This window comes from Prunus avium, chromosome 1, assembly GCF_965620075.1.
Source record: "Prunus avium chromosome 1, drPruAviu1.hap1.1, whole genome shotgun sequence".
NCBI lineage: Eukaryota > Viridiplantae > Streptophyta > Magnoliopsida > Rosales > Rosaceae > Prunus > Prunus avium.
Genome location: NC_142284.1, coordinates 10867285 through 10888286, shown reverse-complemented (window position 1 = coordinate 10888286; position 21002 = coordinate 10867285). Strand labels below are relative to the sequence as shown.

Genomic DNA, 21002 nt, shown 5'->3' with positions numbered 1-21002 from the left:
ACATCCTAAGTTCTTCAAATTGTGCAAGCACCATCTGAAGTTTTAGGGTTCTAACTTGGTCATCCCCTTCATGAACCACCATTAGTTTATCCCAAGCCTTTTTAGTATTTGGGATGTGTTGTATATGTGCAAATTGTGTGCTAGACAAGGCTGTAACTAAGGCATTTCTGGCCTTCTTGTTTGCATATGCAGCAAACACCTCTGCTTCAGTCCATTCAGACCTAGGCTTGGGCACAACTTCACCCTCAACAGTCTTGACTGGAGCAATCCACTCTTTTGTGAGATACACACTTGCATACTCATCAAGAGCATCAAGAAATATCTCAAATTTTTCTCTCCATGCAGCATAGTTATTTCCGTCAAAATAAGGTGGTGAGTTGCAAGATCCAGCAACTCGATCCCTTTCCATAGTGAGTACACCTAAACACCAAAACAAATCCTAGGATCTCTCTATTTGTGTTAAGAGCTGAAGCTCTGATACCAATTGAAATTGATACTTAGGTGACGAGGGGTAAATTTAACTAAACAAACAAGACACAACAACTCCACAATCAAGAGAACACACAGAGCATGCCACAAAGTACCTGCAGCCCTAGAAGATTACTAGTGACAACCTAGGCACTCAGAAGGACCCATCAATCTAGGCATCCCCTGTGCTAGCAACAACTATGGTGAAAGTGTGTGAAGTCATCATTATCAAGTAAACAGCAAACAACAGATATAGATGACTAGTCAACCACCAAGAACAGAAACCCAGAAAAATTACAGATATGCAAAACAGATTTTGTTTACCCAGAAACCCACCATTGGGAAAAACTGGAAGTCATCAACCGACTAGGCAATCCACTAAGTAGAAAAAGATTCTTACAAAGGAATACAAGCAAGCTCAAGCAAAACCTAGATCTATTTAGGAAAATGAGCTATACCTCCTTTGTGCAATCTTCTTCTCCAACTTAGCAAAGCTCAAAGCTCAGTTCATCATGGCAATGGCAGCTCCTTCTCCAGCTCGATCATCCCATGGCACTAGCTTGCAAGCTCCAACTTAGAACGAAGCCAAACTTTGGATTCAAGGGAGAAAGACCAATTTCTTCAAGAAACCATACTCTTGAAGAAATTAGTCATGAATCCGATCTAGATCTATATGAGAGAATGATTTAAATAGCTAGACACAGATTCATATTTCAAAAGCAGTTTTTCAAAAAGAAATCAATTAGAAAAACTCATAGATGAAATATATGGTTTACTCTTGAGGAAGAAGAAGAGAAAGATGGCAAGCCAATCTTTCCAAAACTTCCACACGAAAGAGGCGACTTCCAAATGAGGGGTTTTCTTGCTTTTACAGACAAAAGAATCCCTTAGGTCAGACTGACACATGGCAGCTGAGAGAGAAAATAGAATAGGACAAAACAGATGGTTAACCAGCTGGAAATCGCACTGAGCAAAGATGACTAGTCATCTTTTATGAAAACAGTTTTAATGCATGATTTACCTTTGTTAAATTGCTTGAACCTCCATAGGATAGATGAGATTTAAGAACACTTAGAGATGCTAATCTTAATCTATCCTTGAGCTTGATAAATACATATAAAAGACCTATTACAAAATTGTCAAGGGAAGCCAAAAGAATTAATCAAAATTCATACATTAACAATCTCCCCCTTTTTGGCTTTCCTTGACAACACTCTCTGTCATGAACACTCAACCCAAAACCAAACCTAAGAGGATGATTTAAATGAAGTACCTGCAAAAACAGAAACCAAACTTCCAGCACAAGACAAGCATATTATATCTCAGAATTTTAAAGTTTAAACAATATGCAATATGTGCAATAAGGGGGTTGAGATTGTTCTCCCCCTTGTTGATAAGGAAAGAGCAAAAAGGCAAAAGGTAAAACTAGAAGGCCTAAGTAGCCTCATCGAAACCCTTCGTACCTAGGCCCAATGGACACCTGCCGAGGCTCAAGCCACATTCTCTTTCGCCTCCTTGTTGAACGGCAAGGATCACACCAAGGCCAAAAGGGTTCACAACCACAATTGCACGTACCGGGCCCTTGCCGAAGCAAGACCGGGCTCACGAAACCTAGCTCCAGGTCAAGCCCCAGCTCTTGCCGAAGGCCTTGATAGCTCACACAGCTTCTACCATACCTGCCAAAGGTTTACACAACTTCTAGCTCATGAACTTGGGGGACTCGGGAATACCCTACAAATCCTACTAGATCAGGAATGCTCGGCCATGATTATACAAAAACTCACAAGTTCCCAACCCAGAAGTTACTTCTTGACCGCGAACTTGGGGGACTAATGTTTACACCATAATCAACCGAGCATATACAGCATCAAAACGACTGGCACTAAGGCAAACATGCCTTCTCCCCTACTGATGTCAGCACCTTCCAACATGCCGAAGGAAGACATTCTTCCGAAGCGACAGCCACTTGCCGAAGCTCCCGACTGCCGAACCTAGTCTCCAGGGACACATTTCACCACCACAGCAACTTGCACAAAGTCCCTCATCGAAACTTTGTGCAAGCCTTCTATTTTCACCTCCCTATAAATAGGGAATAATGCCCAAGACAAAAGGGGTAACTATTTTCTCACCTTTACTGTTCCTCTACCAAAATTACCATAAATAGCTGACTTAAGCATTGGAGAGCCTTTGGCAGGCGCCACACCGATGTCCGAAGCTTAACGATTGCTTCTTCCCATTGTCTTATGCAGGTTACTCAGTTACCGAAGGTCCACACCTTCGTCCCTTCTGAAGAACAAAGACTTCTCTACCTAAATTGACCCTCCCAAAAAAGAGCATCAACAGTATCCAATGATGTTTCGTGGTTACTCACCCATGGATTTGCATCCAAATAGTTTTGGGGTTTCTCACCCATGGATTTATCATCCCAAATAATTTATTAAAGGGTTGCCACCCAACATGGATTGCCATCCATTTGTTTGATTTGCGGGTTTTATACCCAAACATAGAGGACTTCAAGAGAGGAGCCTTGATTGCATCTGTCATTTTTTCTTCAACATGGCTCCATGTTGTGCTACTTCAATAAAGAAACGGAAATTATTGGCCCAGCAAGTCAACCATTAATGTGATAACTCCAAAAAAGGTGCTAAGATAGTCACCCCATGGACGGTTGCATATGGAATTACCTCCGTCATTTTTCTTCAGCACGGATGTCTCCATTCTTCCCCAAGCCTTGCAGCTTCCTTTTTTTTTTTTTTTTTTTTTTTTAATCTCTCCATCGCCTCCCCCTTTTTCTTTTCTCTCCTCTTTTTTATAGAGTCCCTGCGAGAGAGATTTGAGATGGAATAATTCTCATTTAAATTGGATTCCTCCTCCCCTTTATCAAATTATCCTTTTCCCTTATTTATTGAATGGATGATCCCTTCCTTTTCTCTAGGCATAAGATTAGGAACAATTTGACTTCCTGGGTGTTTGAAACTTGTTTTGAAAACAAGTATAGTGTGAGGACTAGACCCACCCAACGTTGTGGGGCTTATCCAAACCCATGTTAAATTTTTTTTGTTCAACAATAAAGTTTAACTTAAAAGATGATGATGTGATATAAAAAACGACGTAGGTTTTATGAGTCTAAATATCAAAATAATTTTTCCCTTCAAAAAATAAAAATTATCAAAATAATTTTTTTTTGTTGCTATAACAATAAGAAAAAAAATCCAAAAATAGTCAAAAGTTAAGAGGAATTTATAGGTACAATTATTGAGCTTTCCTTTTTATCTTCCTTCCCTAAATTTGAACCAAGAAGAGGGAAAGTTTCTAACTCAACGCGTCAATGGTCAAAGTGAATTTTAAAGTGGGTGTATGTGTGTTTGTCTAGCTTGAACTCTTTTGGAATTGCGACAACAAACCCTATTAGATTGATTAGACTATTAATTAGAAGAAGAAAAAAAATGAAGTATGCAAATTAAAAATAGATGCAAAAAGAATGCGCCATTTTGTTTCCCAAGCTTCTTCAAATATCTTATCCCCAATTAAGGACCCAAGCATTGTTGAACGCAAGGTTGTGGCCAGGGATTGTGGGACATTGGCCGACTTTGGTATCTATTTCTGTTGGAAAATTGGAATCATCACATTCACGTACTTTTTATCTATATATACACATACTCTGGCACTCATGGGAGTTTAAACTTGAGACTCTATAAGTTAATACTATTTTTTATTAGGATAGATCCCATTAATAAATATTATATTATATTAAGGGCATGTTTACGTATCAGTAATGGGTATGTGAGGAAAGGGAATGATTTCCATTCTTGACTTCCCCTGCGTTTACTTGCAATCAGGAATGAAAAAAATAAGTGGGCCCTACGTCAAAATCCGTAATCACATCCCCTCAAAACCAGGTATCAGATCAACTAGGGGGGGGGTAGTCGATACGATTCCCATTCATGTTTTCCCTGATTAACTTCCAAAAATATCCTTACCACTTTACCATAATTCCAATACAATACAACCAAACCCTAAAAAAAATAAAAACTCACGCATGTATTTTGTTTAGATAATTACTATTCTAAGAATGTATTTTGTTTAAATAATTACTACAAAGTGATTGATGCCGTTTGGCCTGTAGATTTAAATAATTCAAGATTTTTTACAGTCTCCCTTCCATTCTATAATTCTATTGTGTTTAGAGTTCCAATCAATGAATGGATATTGATTGGCGTTTTTAGCTTTCACATGAGACAAAAAAAAAAACTAAACCCTTCGTCTGTCTCACATAACAACACATCCCTAAACACAAATACAACAAACCAGTGATATTAAATTTCCATGATATTACTTATGTTGTCATTGGATCCCACAAGAACGGGTACAACTTTTCATGTTTTTCAGGTAGGACTTCCAGTTTTTCAGTTTGACATTTGATCTTTCACAAAGGCTAGTAGGGTGAAAAATCTGTGACCATCAGCAGCATAAGAATCTTTTCACATATGCTAACTATTTTTCATATCACATATATATTTTTTCATGTCTACAGCAAAAAAAAGACAACAATCTTCTGTTGTAATACGTAGACTTTACCCCAAACTGTATATTAATTGTAGAACAAAAAGGATGCAAGTGGTTTGTATGGCAAGTCGTTTCCACATTACTATGCACTTGGAGAGATATACGGAAAAGATCGTGCTATTGGAACAAATGCTGGAAATACTGATGATGATGAAGAAGACGTTAGGCGAGATGATGCAAGTGTTCATAAGAATAGAAGTGTGGGTGATGACTTTATTGAGGAGATGTTTTCACATCCTGATGGTGGGTCACAATATGGGGGTTCAGAATATGAGGGATCTCAATTTGAGGATGTTGAGGATTTGGAAGATGATGAGACAACCTTTACACAACCAAATCCCCAACCCTCAAGTGCCCAACAACGTGCCCAACAGAAGAGACCCGCACAAGATGTAGCAAGTGGTCCAAATAATCCTCGTAGGAAGGTAAATGCTTTGAATGAAATGTCTAACAAATTTGGACTTATGGCTGAAGCTGTAGCAGGAATGGCACCTCAGCTTGCAGGCTTGGTTAATGTTCTTTCCACAGAGAAGGATCTTGCTGATATGCAAGGTAAACTTGGTGGTGAATTGAGGAAAATAGAATTCCTATCTCCTTTGCAAGTATTTCGTATCATCAACATTTTAGCCAAAGAGCATGATTTGCTAAGGGTCTTCTTTACCATGATTGATGAAGAAAAAAAATATTATGTATTTAATCTTATGGAGCATGGCTTACAGTGATTGTGATTGATGAGTAATGGGTGAATGACTTTTGTGGAGATTATATATCTCTTCTTTTGGTAGTATGACGATTATGTATTTAATCGTATGAAGATTATGCAGGTTATTATTATTTGATTGTTTACTAGTTATGTAGGTGAAACATATATATTTATTGGAGTTTATTTTTTCATTTGAAATTGGCTCTGGACAAAGGTGTTATTAACATGATCTTTGAATTGGCTCTGCTTTTGTTGGTTTTCTCTGTTCTCTTTGTAACTGCATAGCCCTTAGGTGACTTCTTTTGTGAATTTTATCTCACTTGATCAAAGATTTCTTAGCCAGGTTAGCTTGTCTAGCTTTTGGTTCAAAATAAATTGCTGATAATTTTCTTTGATAACGGATTCCCTCTTACTGATAAATTTGAAACTCCCTTTCCAATAGTTTGGTCTGATCTTTGCATATTTATTGTGAATTTGTGATACATTCTATAAATTCTTAGCCTTTTAGGTGCCCTGGTTCTAAATTACTTTTATTACCTATTGTGATTGCCTCGTTGAGAGTAAGCATTTTTCTGAAATTTTGTATTCATGCAAATATGGTTCTTGCATGAGCAGTAGAATATTTCCTTAGAATTCTTGGCCTGGTCTTCACCGAGGCTCTGCTGCAGTTTCCCCTTACTTCACTTGTACAAATCATGTGCTGTGGTGAAAATGTGCAGGGCATTTTAGTAATCAAATTAATTTGGATTCTGATTCATGAAAATTAGTAAACAATAACAATGGAAATCAACCCCATTCCTTTACTAATTCCATACGTTTAGTAAACAGCTTAATGGGAATGATTCTTCCCATACCGATTCAGTAGTTCCCCGATTCCTAAATTATCTGATTCCTTACTTTCTCCATTACTGATACGTAAACATGCCCTAAAGGATTAGGAAATGATTCATATGAACTGTGAAAGTTCGTAAACCTAATTGGTGTGGAATCTGATTCATTTGGGATAATTAAGCATCGATCTTTCCTTGATATATATTATATACTTCAATATTATGATTAAGAAAATCCAATTACCAAGTTAACATGCCTCTTTATTTAGTTATATTTAAATATATGTTACATAGGTTTTTTGAACTGATTCACCAAATAGTTCTAGAAATATATAGAAAGCTAATTTACAATGAAAGGTGTTATAAAGAAAGAAATATCAAATGCAAGTATCATTTCGAAAGGTATGAGAAGAATAAAATTATGGAGTACACCCTATTTAACTACCAAAAATACCCCTAAACACACACATATATATATATATATATATATATATATATATATATATATATATATATATATATATATGTTACATAGGTGAATCGATCTGATTCACCAAATAATAGTTCTAGAAATATATAGAAAGCTAATTTACAATTAAAGGTGTTATAAATAAAGAAATATCAAACTGCAATAACAAAAAAGCACTTGAGGATACAGGAAAACAAGAATCAATCTAGCTATTCTTTCCAAGGGCGGAACTACATGTAAACTAGAGTGGGCTTCAGCCTGGTGCAAGATTTAATAAAATACTAATTTGGTGCAAATTTTATAAGATATTTCCTACTCCCCACGAATATTAGTCCACCATTTGTTAAGCTAGTTGGCCCACAAAGTCACATACTTACAATATATTTGTGGTTTGGAGGCCACGTGAGTGGGAACCATTGTTTCTTCTCTTTTCTTCTTCTTCCGATTTACAAGTTAGCATTTAGATCTACAAGTGCAACAAAGCTTTCGTGTTTATGCCTCTGTGTACATGTTTTGGATATGCTACTGCTATGAATTGTACTTTTGTTCGTGTTTCTGCTTCCCACAGTTTCAATTTCTGATTCCCACTTGGTTCTTATTGTATCAATTAGCATACCCAAAAAAAAAAAAAAAATTGGTTCTCATTGTTTATATAGATCTTCTATACAAAAAATTAAAATTAAAATTTTAGCACACCTCTAGAAAAATTCCTGGTTCCGCCATTGATTCTTCCCTCTTTTTTTTTATTTTTTTTATTACGGAGTACTGAATCAAATTATTACTGACTCATGCAAATCCTCTTTTTGTTTGTTTTTTAATGGTATGAGAAGAATAAAGCATGTATAGCATATATATACTAAATCCAGAAGCGCACTATTAATTTCATTTATTTTAGTCAAAGAATTATAACTAATTAATTAAGCAGAATGTGCATGCAAGTCCTATATATCATCATATACATTCTACGGGCCCCTAAGGGTGGAGTATTATTATAAGCTTGTCTGAGTAATGGGACTACTGTATAATGAGGCTTGGACCCCAAGGAATTCAAATCAAAGCAAAACTTGTAATCAGTAGTTTTGAGTTGTAATTAACATGGGGAATCAAGTTTCCTCTTCTCCTACACCTTCTCATGATGATCAAGAAGGTCGATATGGAGGCGCTGTGGCGGCAGCAGCGGCGGCCAACATGGAGAATCATGGAGCTCCACAGAAGCTGCAAAGGCCTAATTACAATAAGTCTGTCATCAGCTCTGACGAGGCAGTGCGAATCTTTGGTGGGATATGTGTCACAGAAATATATGGTACGAATTCTACTCGTACCAGTAAACCAAACCCGGTCATCAATAGGCGTTATTATTAGTTAATTATATGCTCATGAATGCATTTGTACTGAAACCAATACCCTGGCTACTATTGATCCTTTGGTTATAAAGCTAAACTTCCTACAGCTTTAGATATAGAGCTGTTTAATTATATTACTAAGGGAAGCGTGCGGATTAATTAATTATATGGGATCAATAGTATAGTATAGTATATATATATATATATATACTGCCAACATCTTTCTAATTATTAGGGATGGCGCCAACGGGTCGGGTAGGGGCCGAGTATGACAATACCATCTCCGTCCCCACTCTCCATCCCCACCCCTGTCCCCGAACCCATCCATGTTTAATAGGTTTCGGGGAATTCCCGTCCCCGTCCCTGTCCCCGTCGGGGGACTATTATCCCCCATACCCGCGGCCCCAAATCCCCCATTTTTTTTGCATTAAAAAAATATATATATCATACATTTTAACATTAAGTTTCATATTAATTTATCATTCAACACATCTAAATTAACTATAAAGTTCAACTCAACTATTCAAAATCACTTCAATATGAAATTCCAAAGAAGATTAGGAAGAATTAGGAGAGGGAGGTTAACTTAGGGTTAAACATAAATATTATAATTATATATTTATTTATTTAAATATGAACATATATATTTTTGAGTCGGGTTCGGGGATGGGGACGCCAATACCATCCCCTCCCCATACCCATCAGGGATTTTTCAAGTTCGGGGATCCCCGTACCCAATACCTATTTGATCCCAAAATCTCCCCTGTTAAGGTCGGGGACCCGATTTTTGCCCTCCTTGCTAATTATGCCCTGCTTGTAATATCAGTACTACTCCATCGTGTGTGTTTTAAAGTTTTTACTCTCTCTGTCTCTCTGTCTCTCTGTCTCTCTGTCTCTCTCTCTCTCTCTCTCTCATTAATTCGATTTGAATGCATGCTTGCGAAACTGAAGACATGATCAAGTCATCCGCAGCTTGAAAAAAGGGTTTTGATGATAATCGGAATTGTTGATTTCCTAAATCATAATTTAAACATCATTTTTAGGGAAAATCAATCAATTGGAAATCATTTAATCGAACAATTGACGATTAATTTTAGTAACAATTTAGAACCTCATGATGTTTACCTTCTATAGAAGTGGAAATTAAGGAATGCTAGATATTCCAACATTAATGCTTCAATATAAAAAAATACAGAGGAATAGCTTTTGTAAGATGTGATCTAGTGATAGATGTTTCAGCAATATGCTAGATGTTTGAAAAATGCTTCATATTTGCAAACAGAGGAACAAATTTTGCAAATAATGCAACTGAAGAAGATATAAGATGCTCAGTTGTGGAAAAAGGCAGTTGTTCTGTGCCTATTATGTAAGCTAAAGGATGTGTTTTTTGAATATTAGAAGTTTTCTGTTGTTTTGCAGAACTGTTTTATTCTATGTTTGTGGTGATATTTATATAAAATAAACAAATATGTGTAAGGTTATCATTTTATTTAGATATTTTTCAAATAAGACACTTTCTAGTGTTCATCCACTTTGTATTTCATTTATCTGAACAAATTGTAAACCATTCAAACATATATAAATGTGATGAGGCAAATAGACAAACACCTGACTACTATTCAATCAAATGATTAAAAAAAATTCAATTCGGGTGTTTTTTAAAGCGATATAATCTATGACATAGATGATTCAAATTGTTGACATACAATACAAATTGAGCTCTACAAAAATACCTGTCATATAAGTTTATTTGAGAGATTAATTTATGTGCAACTCTCAATTTGTGATTTTTTAAAGAGATAATCTATGAGTGCTGCTAAATGAACCCTAAAATTAACTAAGTGCACCCTAATCAAAATGTAAAATTAACAAAGTACACCCTATTTAACTACCCAAAAAAAACCCTTGATACACCCTAATACACTCTCTCTTCAAAAAAAAGACCAACAACATTCATCTCCCCACGATCCCTTTCTCCATACTTCGATTCTCAAAGTTTTTAACTGTACAATCTGGACAATATTGTTTTATTTTATTTTTATATATATCCTAAATCTAACTAATGACACAAAAACGTTCATCCTAAATCAAATAATAAATAATACTCAGTAAGGGAATCACTCTTATTAAAATACTCAATTTTGCAGCTTCGCGGTTTTTGAATTTTTTTTTTCCCAAGAAACACAGTATTTCATGTCGTCTGTTTTTTATTTTTCTGTTTCTGATTTAAAATTTTTTTTTTTTTTTCTGAATCCAATATCTAAAACCAAAAAACAACTTTGATTGCCTTGCTTGCTGATATAAGTCCCAATATGATTCGTGTGGCTACTTTTGTGGAGGTAAATATATAGGAGAAAACAAGTTTTTACAAGGGGCTTCAAATATTATAGGAAATTTCATGAATTGAAAGATGAGAAAAATGAAAAAAATTATACATTTGGAGAAGAAGAGTGATTGAAAGGAGACGAGGTTCTGCTGGGCTTGGTTTTGAGAGAGAAAAGAGTTCGGCTGTCCAAATGCTAAGATGGAGAAGAAGAGAAGTGTAGGCAAAAATATGTGGTGCCATGTTTTAGATGTTTTTTTAAATGATGTGGCATGCTTAAAAGAAAAGTCACGCAGATTGAGACAAAAAAAAAAAAAAAACAGAGGATCCGTGTTAGTAAGGTGTACTTATTAAAAATTATATTTGTTTTACAATTTAATATTTTTTTTTTGTTCATTTTATATTAGGGTAAATTAGTAATTCAATAAATAGTTTGGTAATAGAGTGTACTCAGTTAATATTAAGGTTCGTTTAGTAGCACTCTAATCTATTAAATAGACAGTTTGAATTGTTCAAATACAATACAAAGTAAGCTCTACAAAAATACCCCTCAAATAAGTTTATTTGAAAGATCCATCATATGCAGCTCTCAAGCAAAGAAAGGAAACCAAATAAAGTATGATATTGATTCCTTTCAATCTCTTTAGGAAGATAATATCTTCACCTCCCACTATTTGTGCTTATTCCTATTTTTCATTAATGTGTTTTGTACCAAACCAACCATATCCATGGGTCAACCTGCCACGAAATTCTTAGCACCAAAGAATCTTCCATACATTCAATAGAGATATTCATAATACTTTTTAAGGCACTTCAAAGATTCAAAAGTCTGTCAAGGCATTTTATTCCCCAAGCTTCTTCAAATATCTTATCCCAATTAAGGACCCAGGCATTGTTGAAGGCAAAGGTTGTGCTGTGGCTGGGGATTGTGGGACACTGGCCGGCTTTAATTGGTATCTTTTTCTGTTGGAAAATTGGAATCGATCGCATTCACATACTTTATATATATATATATATATAGTCCCCATCAATTGATTCCTTATGATTTTTTTTTCAAAGATCCAAACTATCAATTTTTTAAGTCTACATTGATAGATCATCTTTGCAAAAAATTAGACAAATCAGAAACCATTTCGATATCCAATTGTGTCCTACAAAATCAATGAACACGGTGTTTCAAGAAAGCACTAAAATTTCAATAATTTAATTGAGTGGTCAAATGATATCGGATTCAAGTGATTTTTTGTAGAGATGATCTTTGAATGAGTATCTACAAAATAGATGATTTGGATTAGTGAAATACAATACGGAATGAGCCCTCCAAAGATGTCTCTCAAATGTGAGGAATCCCTCAACTGAAGCTCCCTATATATATATATATATATATATTCTAAAGTAGCCCATTTGTAATTTGGGCAAACATATATATATATATGTATAGATTCTTTCTCTTATCTATATCTAGATTGTTTAGCATGTGGACCTCAATATGTTTCTTCAGTTTTCTCCTCTTATATATGCTGCCAAATCAAGCCACTACACTGCTATATAAAAATATCTAGTCGGTGCTGTAGAAGTTTACATCTTCAAATCATTTTTTACTATGAAACACAGCTGCAAATATTGGAATCCGCACACTAAACAATCCGGATGTCTGGATAAGAGAAAAATCCTATATATATATATGATCAAGAATATCTTTTCCTACCAAGAAGATATCAAGCACAGGCCTTGCCTAACCTGAGAGAAGCCAGAATAACTTTGTTACGTAAACTTGCCATCGTAAGCATATGCACGCCACACTAATACTTTTTTTTTTTTTTTCAAAGCAAGAAATAAAATTACAAGGAAGATCTCCTCTAAGGATTCCAATATTTGTACATAAACTTTAAAGAAATGGACAATGGAAAGTCTCACCAATTCCAGATGTGCAACGATGCAAAAGTCTCATCTTTTATAGCCAAGATCCATTCATCATCTACAAAAATAACATACATAATTTTAGGTTTGTTAGTATGAAATTGTGTTGGTATTTTCTAGAACTTAGTATAGGTTTGGAAGTGTCATTTAGCTAGAGTAGGGTTGAAGCATAATTATTATCTCTGATTTCAAGAAACTGCATGATTGAATAATTTTGTTACGTAAACTTGCCATCGTAAGCATACGCACGCCACACTAACACTTTGTTTTTCAAATCAAGAAATAAAATTACAAGGAAGATCACCTCTATGGATTCCAATATTTGTATATCAGATGTAGGATAGCTAGCCTACAGTCTTTATATATTAAGCTAGCTTATTTTCTGCACCTAAATGTATATGTGTCCGCTTGTAATTATATGTAGAAATGACTTCTTATGTTATATAAAATATATTTAAAGCTAGCCCCTCCTCTCCTGCATACTCTCTCTTGTTTGTTATGTAATCATTTTTCACGGAAATTTATTATTATTGAAAAAGATAGAAGAAAAGAGGAGAAGAAAACAAATTCCTTGCAATGATATTTTTATTCATGTAAGAAAATAACAAAGAAGAAAAAAAAAAGAGTTGAAGTAGAAAGCGAAAAGGTCAGCGCTGGTATTGGTCTGATGCACTATACTGACTACTCCTCATTCTAAAGGTTCGCCATGGACTGACTCAGCCACTTCACATCCTTATAGAAATAGTGTGTGTGCGCGCTATTAGTTTCACATTCATTAACCATCTTCATTTGTGGGTCGCATTTCATACAAAAGTGACATATTTATCTTCCTTGATGAGTTAGCAATGTGATCCTTAGATACGATATGACACATAAATTTTAACTTAAAAGATGATGATGTGATATAAAAGACGGTGTAGGTTTTACGCTATGATTTTTTTTTTTTTTTTTTCCAAACGAAGAGAGTTTTATTAAAGACAAATAGCAAGGTTTACATCGCTAGCTAAAATATCAAAAATCCACTCAGGCCACACTTGGTCCCAAACGTGGTTACCACCTACTCTAGACACAAAGGCCGCAACCTCATGCGCTGCCTTATTGCAATGACGGGGAGTAGCCATAAGTTGGAGCTTGCCAGCAAGCATCTTAATATCAAAAACAATAGCTTCCACCGCAACATCAACTTGACGCTCACCTCTAATCATCTGAATCATATGCAAAGAGTCAGATTCAACCTCCACATACACCAAACGACCCTTAATGCAAGCAATCAGTGCTTCTCTTATAGCCTCCACCTCCATCGTCAAGGCCATACTACCCCGTAATCCCCCCATCCCTCCGGCCTGCACTAGCCAACCATAAGTGCCTCTAATAACCCAACCAACCCCAACCCTTTGCGTCTGTTGCAGCCAAGCTCCGTCACAATTAGCCTTGACCCAGCCATGTGCCGGCTTAGTCCATGATGTTGGCCCACTTTGAGCATGATCTGGCGGACGGGGCAACTCGTTAATCAAAGGTTTGGCCGACATCAGAGTTGCCCTATACTCCTACACCTGAGCTTGGAGACATCTCACCATAGTGGTAGGATCAGTAACAATCCCTTCAAACACCGCACTGTTTCTTGTTTTCCATAGACAGCACAACCCAAAAACCACCACCTGTAATATTGTCTGCCGCGCAAATCTCACGGCCTGGAGTTCCGGGCCGAGGGGAGGTGCGTTAACACGGGGTTTCCTGCTTTTGGGTGCGGTGCGGTTGTGCGCGGGCGTGCCAGCACGGTTTACCGTGCGTTGATGTTTCGATGAGTGTTGGATGGATGAATGGTGCCCCTGTTTGATCTGTCTTCCTAGTCAAACGATTGTAGCCAAGAGAGGAACTGGTCTCGGCTGTTAGGTTCACGGCCTGAACTACAAGGCCGTCGAGTGATGGTGTTGGTGATGGATTTTGGGCGATGCTCCGGCGCGCTGCTCAGGGAGCGACGGTCGTGTGATATATGGGGTGAATGAATGAACAACAAGGATGGTGCTCCGGCGCCTTGAAAATCAAGGGTCGTATGATATATTGATGAATGGATTCTGCTTACAACCTAACACTACTTCTAGGAAAGCAAGTAAAGATATTGAAAGTGCATTACAGGAAAAAATAAGTTGCTCCGTGGGAGGCTTGTTTTGGTGTTTGAACCCTTTGAATGTAGCTCGAGTCTTGTATTTATAGGAAGAGTCCCTGGATGAGTAATCGAGGCTGAAATTACGCATAGTGGAGTCTGATTAGCGCAAGTGGGCAGTCCAATCGACATTTGGGATTGTGAAGTATGGTGGTGAGACCCCAGAAATCCCGGTGAATCTCGGCCGCCGCGCTCGATCGTGGGTTCTGAACCTCTGGCCGTGGAGACGCATTTATTGCCTGGATAGCTGGTGAACCAACATCTCAAGCTGTCAGAATCTTTGTGAGAATGTCCACATCCAATCACTCTGATTTTCATCACCAAATCCTGACTTCAGTCACTTCCCACCTTTCCTCATGCATTAAATGCTACTTTGTGGCCAATGGGTTCGCTGCATTAAACAGGCACTACTCCATTAAATGAAGCCTGTGACCCTGTTGTCACGTGATGATTTGCCTTTAATCCCTTGGCCGCAATTTTGTTCGGCCTCGGCCTCGGCCTACGTTTGAGGCCGAGATGATCATGCCTTAGCATTTCTTCTTTTATTCTTTAAGGAAGGCGAATATGCCCTGGCGAAACGCTGCGTTTCAGCCTCTGCGAACAAGTGCCAGGGCCGAAAGAAAGGGCTCCTTCGGCCAGCTCATGGCCGTGATTTATCAGGCACAAACAAATATGTCTTGATAATTCAAATTGTTCTCATATTTCTTTAATATGCTTTCCCAGCATTCACTAAACTCCTCCCCCACCAATTGTAAGACATCCAACTGTAGGGAGCTTCCAAACCAAAAAACTCTAGCATGCTCACAACGAAAGAAAAGATGAACCTGAGATTCCCCTTCATGGCCACAGAGGGCACAGGTATTATCCACATCAACCGAGCGGCGCCACAAATTCCCTTTAACAGCCAAGGAATTTCTACAGCCCCTCCAAACAAATGCACGTAATTTTGGAGGCACTTGCAATCTCCATATACTCTTCCAGAATTTCTTTTGATCATTTCCATGACTACAGTCTCCTTCAGCTTTCCCCCCCAACCGACCATATTTCCATAAGTTTAGAGCACGTTCATAGCCAGTACGAACTGTGCAACCACCATGCGTAGTGAAGTGCCACACTAGTTTGTCATCACAGCCCCACCTGCTAAGAGGTAAGGATAAAATAGTATGGGCTTCCACACAACTGAAACAACGCAATATAAGATCCCGATTCCACATCTGCGTCTGATCGTCAATAAGCCCCTGCACCAAAATAGGCATATCTAGTTGTCTAGAGTAAATCTTGAAAGTAGACGGTTTGGGCACCCATTTATCCAGACAAATACGAACTTGTTGTCCATTGCCTATACGCCATCTCATCCCTGCCTCCAATATTTTCCGCCCTTGCACAATACCCTTCCACCCCCACGACGACCCACGACCAGCAACAACTCTCATAAAATCTGAAGACCTGATGAAATACTTGTCCCGAAAGGTAGTAGCCAGCAAAGAGTCCGGATGTTTGATAATCCGCTAGCCAATTTTTGCAAGCATAGCCAGGTTGAAGCATCTAAGATCTCTGAAACCCATACCTCATGCTTCTTTCATCAAACAGAGACGTTGCCATCCAACCCAATGGATACCCTTATGCTCCTTGTGCCCCTTCCACCAATAATGATTGATCTCCCTTTCAATCTCCTTGCATAAATTAATGGGAAGCTTAAAACAAGACATAGCAAAATTAGGCATAGCCATCACAATTGCTTTCATCATAACCTCCTTTCCAGCTTGAGATAAATATTGTTCAGACCATCCCATAAGCTTGGCATTAATTTTGTTGCGTACATCCTCAAAGACCCGCTGTTTTGACGCCCCAAAGTCAGCATTGAGTCCTAAATATCGTCCAAACCCATCATTTTGTTGTACCTGTAAGATGTCTCCCACCTGCTTATGGACTCGCGCAGGACATTTTTTTTCCAAACAATAGCGAACTTTTGTCAAAATTAATACATTGACCTGAGCCTTTCTCATAACAGACTAAATATTTTTCAAGCATCTAGCCTCCTGTTCATCAGCTTTGCAAAAAATAATGGAGTCATCGGCGAAGAACAAATGTGAAATGCTAACCCCCTGAGGGTGAAATCGGGAGCCCTGCAAGGCACCCATCTCTTCATGCTTCTTAATCATAGCAGACAAGCCCTCAACACATAACAGAAATAAAAAAGGAGATAGAGGATCGCCTTGGCGAAGACCCCGGGAAGGTGTAATATGTCCTGTAGCCTCACCATTAACAATCACACTATATGTGAAATTGATACTTAGGTGACGAGGGGTAAATTTAACTAAACAAACAAGACACAACAACTCAACAATCAAGAGAACACACAGAGTATGCCACAGAGTACCTGCAGTCCTAGAAGATTACTAGTGACAACCTAGGCACTCAGAAGGACCCATCAATCTAGGCATCCCCTGTGCTAGCAACAACTATGGTGAAAGTGTGTGAAGTCATCAATATCAAGTAAACAGCAAACAGCAGATATAGATGACTAGTCAACCACCAAGAACAGAAACCCAGATAAATTTACAGATATGCAAAACAGGTTTTGTTTACCCAGAAACCCACCATTGGGAAAAACTGGGAGTCATCAACCGACTAGGCAATCCACTAAGTAGAAAAAGATTCTTACAAAGGAATACAAGCAAGCCCAAGCAAAACCTAGATCTATTAGGAAAATGAGCTATACCTCCTTTGTGCAATCTTCTTTTCCAACTTAGCAAAGCTCAAAGCTCAGTTCATCATGGCAATGGCAGCTCCTTCTCCAGCTCGATCATCCCATGGCACTAGCTTGCAAGCTCCAACTTAGAACGAAGCCAAACTTTGGATTCAAGGGAGAAAGACCAATTTCTTCAAGAAACCATACTCTTGAAGAAATTAGTCATGAATCCGATCTAGATCTATATGAGAGAATGATTTAAATAGCTAGATGCAGATTCATATTTCAAAAGCAGTTTTTCAAAAAGAAATCAATTAGAAAAACTCATAGATGAAATATATGGTTTACTCTTGAGGAAGAAGAAGAGAAAGATGGCAAGCCAATCTTTCCAAAACTTCCACCCAAAAGAGGCGGCTTCCAAATGAGGGATTTTCTTGCTTTTACAGACAAAAGAATCCCTTAGGTCAGACTGACACATGACAGCTGAGAGAGAAAATAGAATTGGACAAAACAGATGGTTAACCAGCTGGAAATTGCACTGAGCAAAGATGACTAGTCATCTTTTATGAAAACAGTTTTAATGCATGATATGCAATGCATGATTTACCTTTGTTAAATTGCTTGAACCTCCATAGGATAGATGAAATTTAAGAACACTTAGAGATGCTAATCTTAATCTATCCTTGAGCTTGATAAATACATATAAAAGACCTATTACAAAATTGTCAAGGGAAGCCAAAAGAATTAATCAAAATTCATACATTAACAATATGTAACAGTAGAAATGCATTCCATTACCCACCCTCAAAAGATCGAATCAAATCCCAACCTTGTCATCATAAGCTCCACAAATGGCCATTCAACTCTGTCATAGGCTTTTGCCATGTCTAGTTTCAATGCCAAACTGGATCGCCCCATTCCAACCTCCTTCTTAAGCGAGTGAAGTATCTCATGTACAATCAAAATATTGTCCGTAATTAATCGATCTTCAATAAAGGTAGATTGATTGAGACTAATAATCTCAGGAAGCACAGCTTTGAGCCTGACTGTTAAAATCTTGGAAATAATTTTATACACCAAATTGCATAAAGCAATTGGTCTCCATTGAGTCATCTTCCTTGGTGTAGCAATCTTCGGGATCAAAACCAAATGCGTCTGGTTAAGAGCTCTATGAAGCCTCCCTGAGTGAAAAAACTCTTGACCATTCCAATAATGTCCTCTCCAACCACGTCCCAATACTATTGAAAGAATTTCCCCGTGAAACCATCTGGACCCAGCGACTTTGTAGGATTCAAGGATTTCATGGCAAGAAAAATCTCCTCATATGAAATTTGTCGTGTCAAGCAAGAATTCTGCTGCATGGTCACCCATGGCTGAACACAATTAGTAATAGACTCAATATTCGTAGGTGTACATGTCATAAAAATTCCCTAAAAATAAGATATAATCAGTGATTTAATTTCGCCTTCCTCCGTGCACCACCGTCCTACAGAATCTTCTAAGCCCACTGTTAATACCACTTTGCAAAACCCAAGGGAAGGTGTCGTATAGTAGTGTAGCTTGGAAGTCCGAGTGTCGTTTCCACAGAGAGCGGTGTAAAGAAAATAACAGAGATGAAAAAGAACAATTGTGATTGAGAAGTAAATTTAAGCAGGATTTGATTTAAAGAAAAATTAATTGATTAAAACACTAAGGCATTGGGGTTCCACTTTTAACATAAGCATGCAACTCTTAATAATTTGATCCACAAAATATTTTCCAATGTAGTTGTTCAAAATAATTAAAGCTCTTTTTAATTTCCTTTAGAAGTATTCTAAGCATAACTTGTACCATTGGCAACAAACTATCAAAAAATAAACATCATCAAAATTCTATTAATCTTTAGTAATTCTCTTCTCTTTTAAAAGCATGAAAGTTTTTACTACACAATGGGAAAAACATGATTGAACCCATGAAATAGATTATCAAACATTCATCAATTAATTAAAAAAAGAAAACTACAAATTTCATTTGAACAAAAACTACAAAATCACATTAAAGCTTAAGTTTGGATCAAACTAATGAAAATTACATACTCATATTAAAAGCTTTCCCCCTAGCCTTAGCTAGGGAGTTAGTTCCCCATAAAATAAAACTAAAACAGAAATTTAGAACTAGAAGAATTGGAGGAAGGAGAGAGAGCTCAAGAGAAGATTGTGAGCTTGGTGTGTGTTTTTGAAGCTTGAAGACTTCTCTATTTATAGGGCTAAGAGGGAGGAATATCATGATGAATTCCAACACCACCATTCCTCTTTTAATACAATCCATAACTCCCACTTCATCTTGTCTATGTTAGTGTGGTTGGAATCAATTCCATCCCATACTTCTTTTGCTACTGCACCTCAAGCTTTCTTCACATGGGTTTTCAAAGGTGTTCAATTGTGGCTGCCTTTTGCTGCCAACCCATGTGGGTTTTCTTTTGGTTGCTGAAAAAAAGATTCTTCTGAACCAAGCTTGGTGTAGGAAGGCCTGAGGTTTCAATATGTATCCAATGAGGTTCAAATTTGGAAATGTCATAATAGATACCCATTGGAACAACTTTTATGAAGAATGTATTCCCATTTGAGCAGTACAAGTGTACGTTTTGGGCCTTACAAGTTGACTGCCGAAAATAGACTGGAATTGACTTCATTTCTTTTCTTTCCTTTCTTTTTGCTTCACATGCATGCACATTCTTTCTCTTTAATAGCTCCAGCATGCACCTATATAAAATCATGATATTAGAATGTAACAATTATTGCCCAATTGATAAGAGTTTGGGTGCCACTTCAAAGAGAGATAACCAAAATAGAGAATTCAAATGAATTAGCCTATATTTCAATGAAGTACAAATGGATTCATAAAATGCAATGGAACATTCTAATTGGTGCAAAAATCAGTAAAACAAAGTACTAACAAATATAGATTAGGGATAGAAATTGTAATAATTATGTGTTTATCACCCACCATCCTATTTGCACGTCGTCGAGCAAGTGTTTTAGAATGAAAAAACTTTGTATTCTTCTCTCCTTCATTAAGCCATTGGACCCGAGATTTAAATTTCCAATATACCTCTTCCTCCCACAATGCCCTTTTAAGACTACTTTCCAACTACAAGACCTCATCACGATCAAAGTCAGGAGCCACATACGTAACTTTGAGTTGTTGTTGTAGGAGTGTGATAGTAGCCTTGGAGCTTCTCCATTCTCTTCTTCGCCAATCCAATATTCCTTTCCTTACCCAGCATAATTTCCTTGAAATCTGTAGACCCCTTGACCCCGGAATCCGTAGCTCCATCTCTCTTCTACCACTTTCGACACCCCACTGAATCTCCCCATCGCGGATCAAATATAAATCTTTTATGCCATTTCCGGCCCGGGCCTTGGGTTTGTAATAAAAGTAACACGTGGTCAGAGCCCGGCACCACCACATGATGCACCGTAGCCGATGGGTATAGTGTAACCCATTGATGATTCCCAAATCCCCTATCCAAGCGTTCCATAATT

The 21002-nt window shown here is 37.4% G+C and overlaps 1 protein-coding gene across 1 annotated transcript; it reads left to right on the top strand.

Moving 5' to 3' along the window:
* Window positions 1–1821: 1821 nt before the first annotated feature.
* LOC148297285 (uncharacterized) lies at window positions 1822–5756 on the top strand. Its single transcript, XM_088245235.1, has 2 exons — window positions 1822–1887; window positions 5070–5756. Exons 1-2 carry the CDS (start codon window positions 1822–1824, stop codon window positions 5754–5756), a joined length of 753 nt encoding a protein of 250 aa, XP_088101361.1.
* Window positions 5757–21002: the final 15246 nt, after the last annotated feature.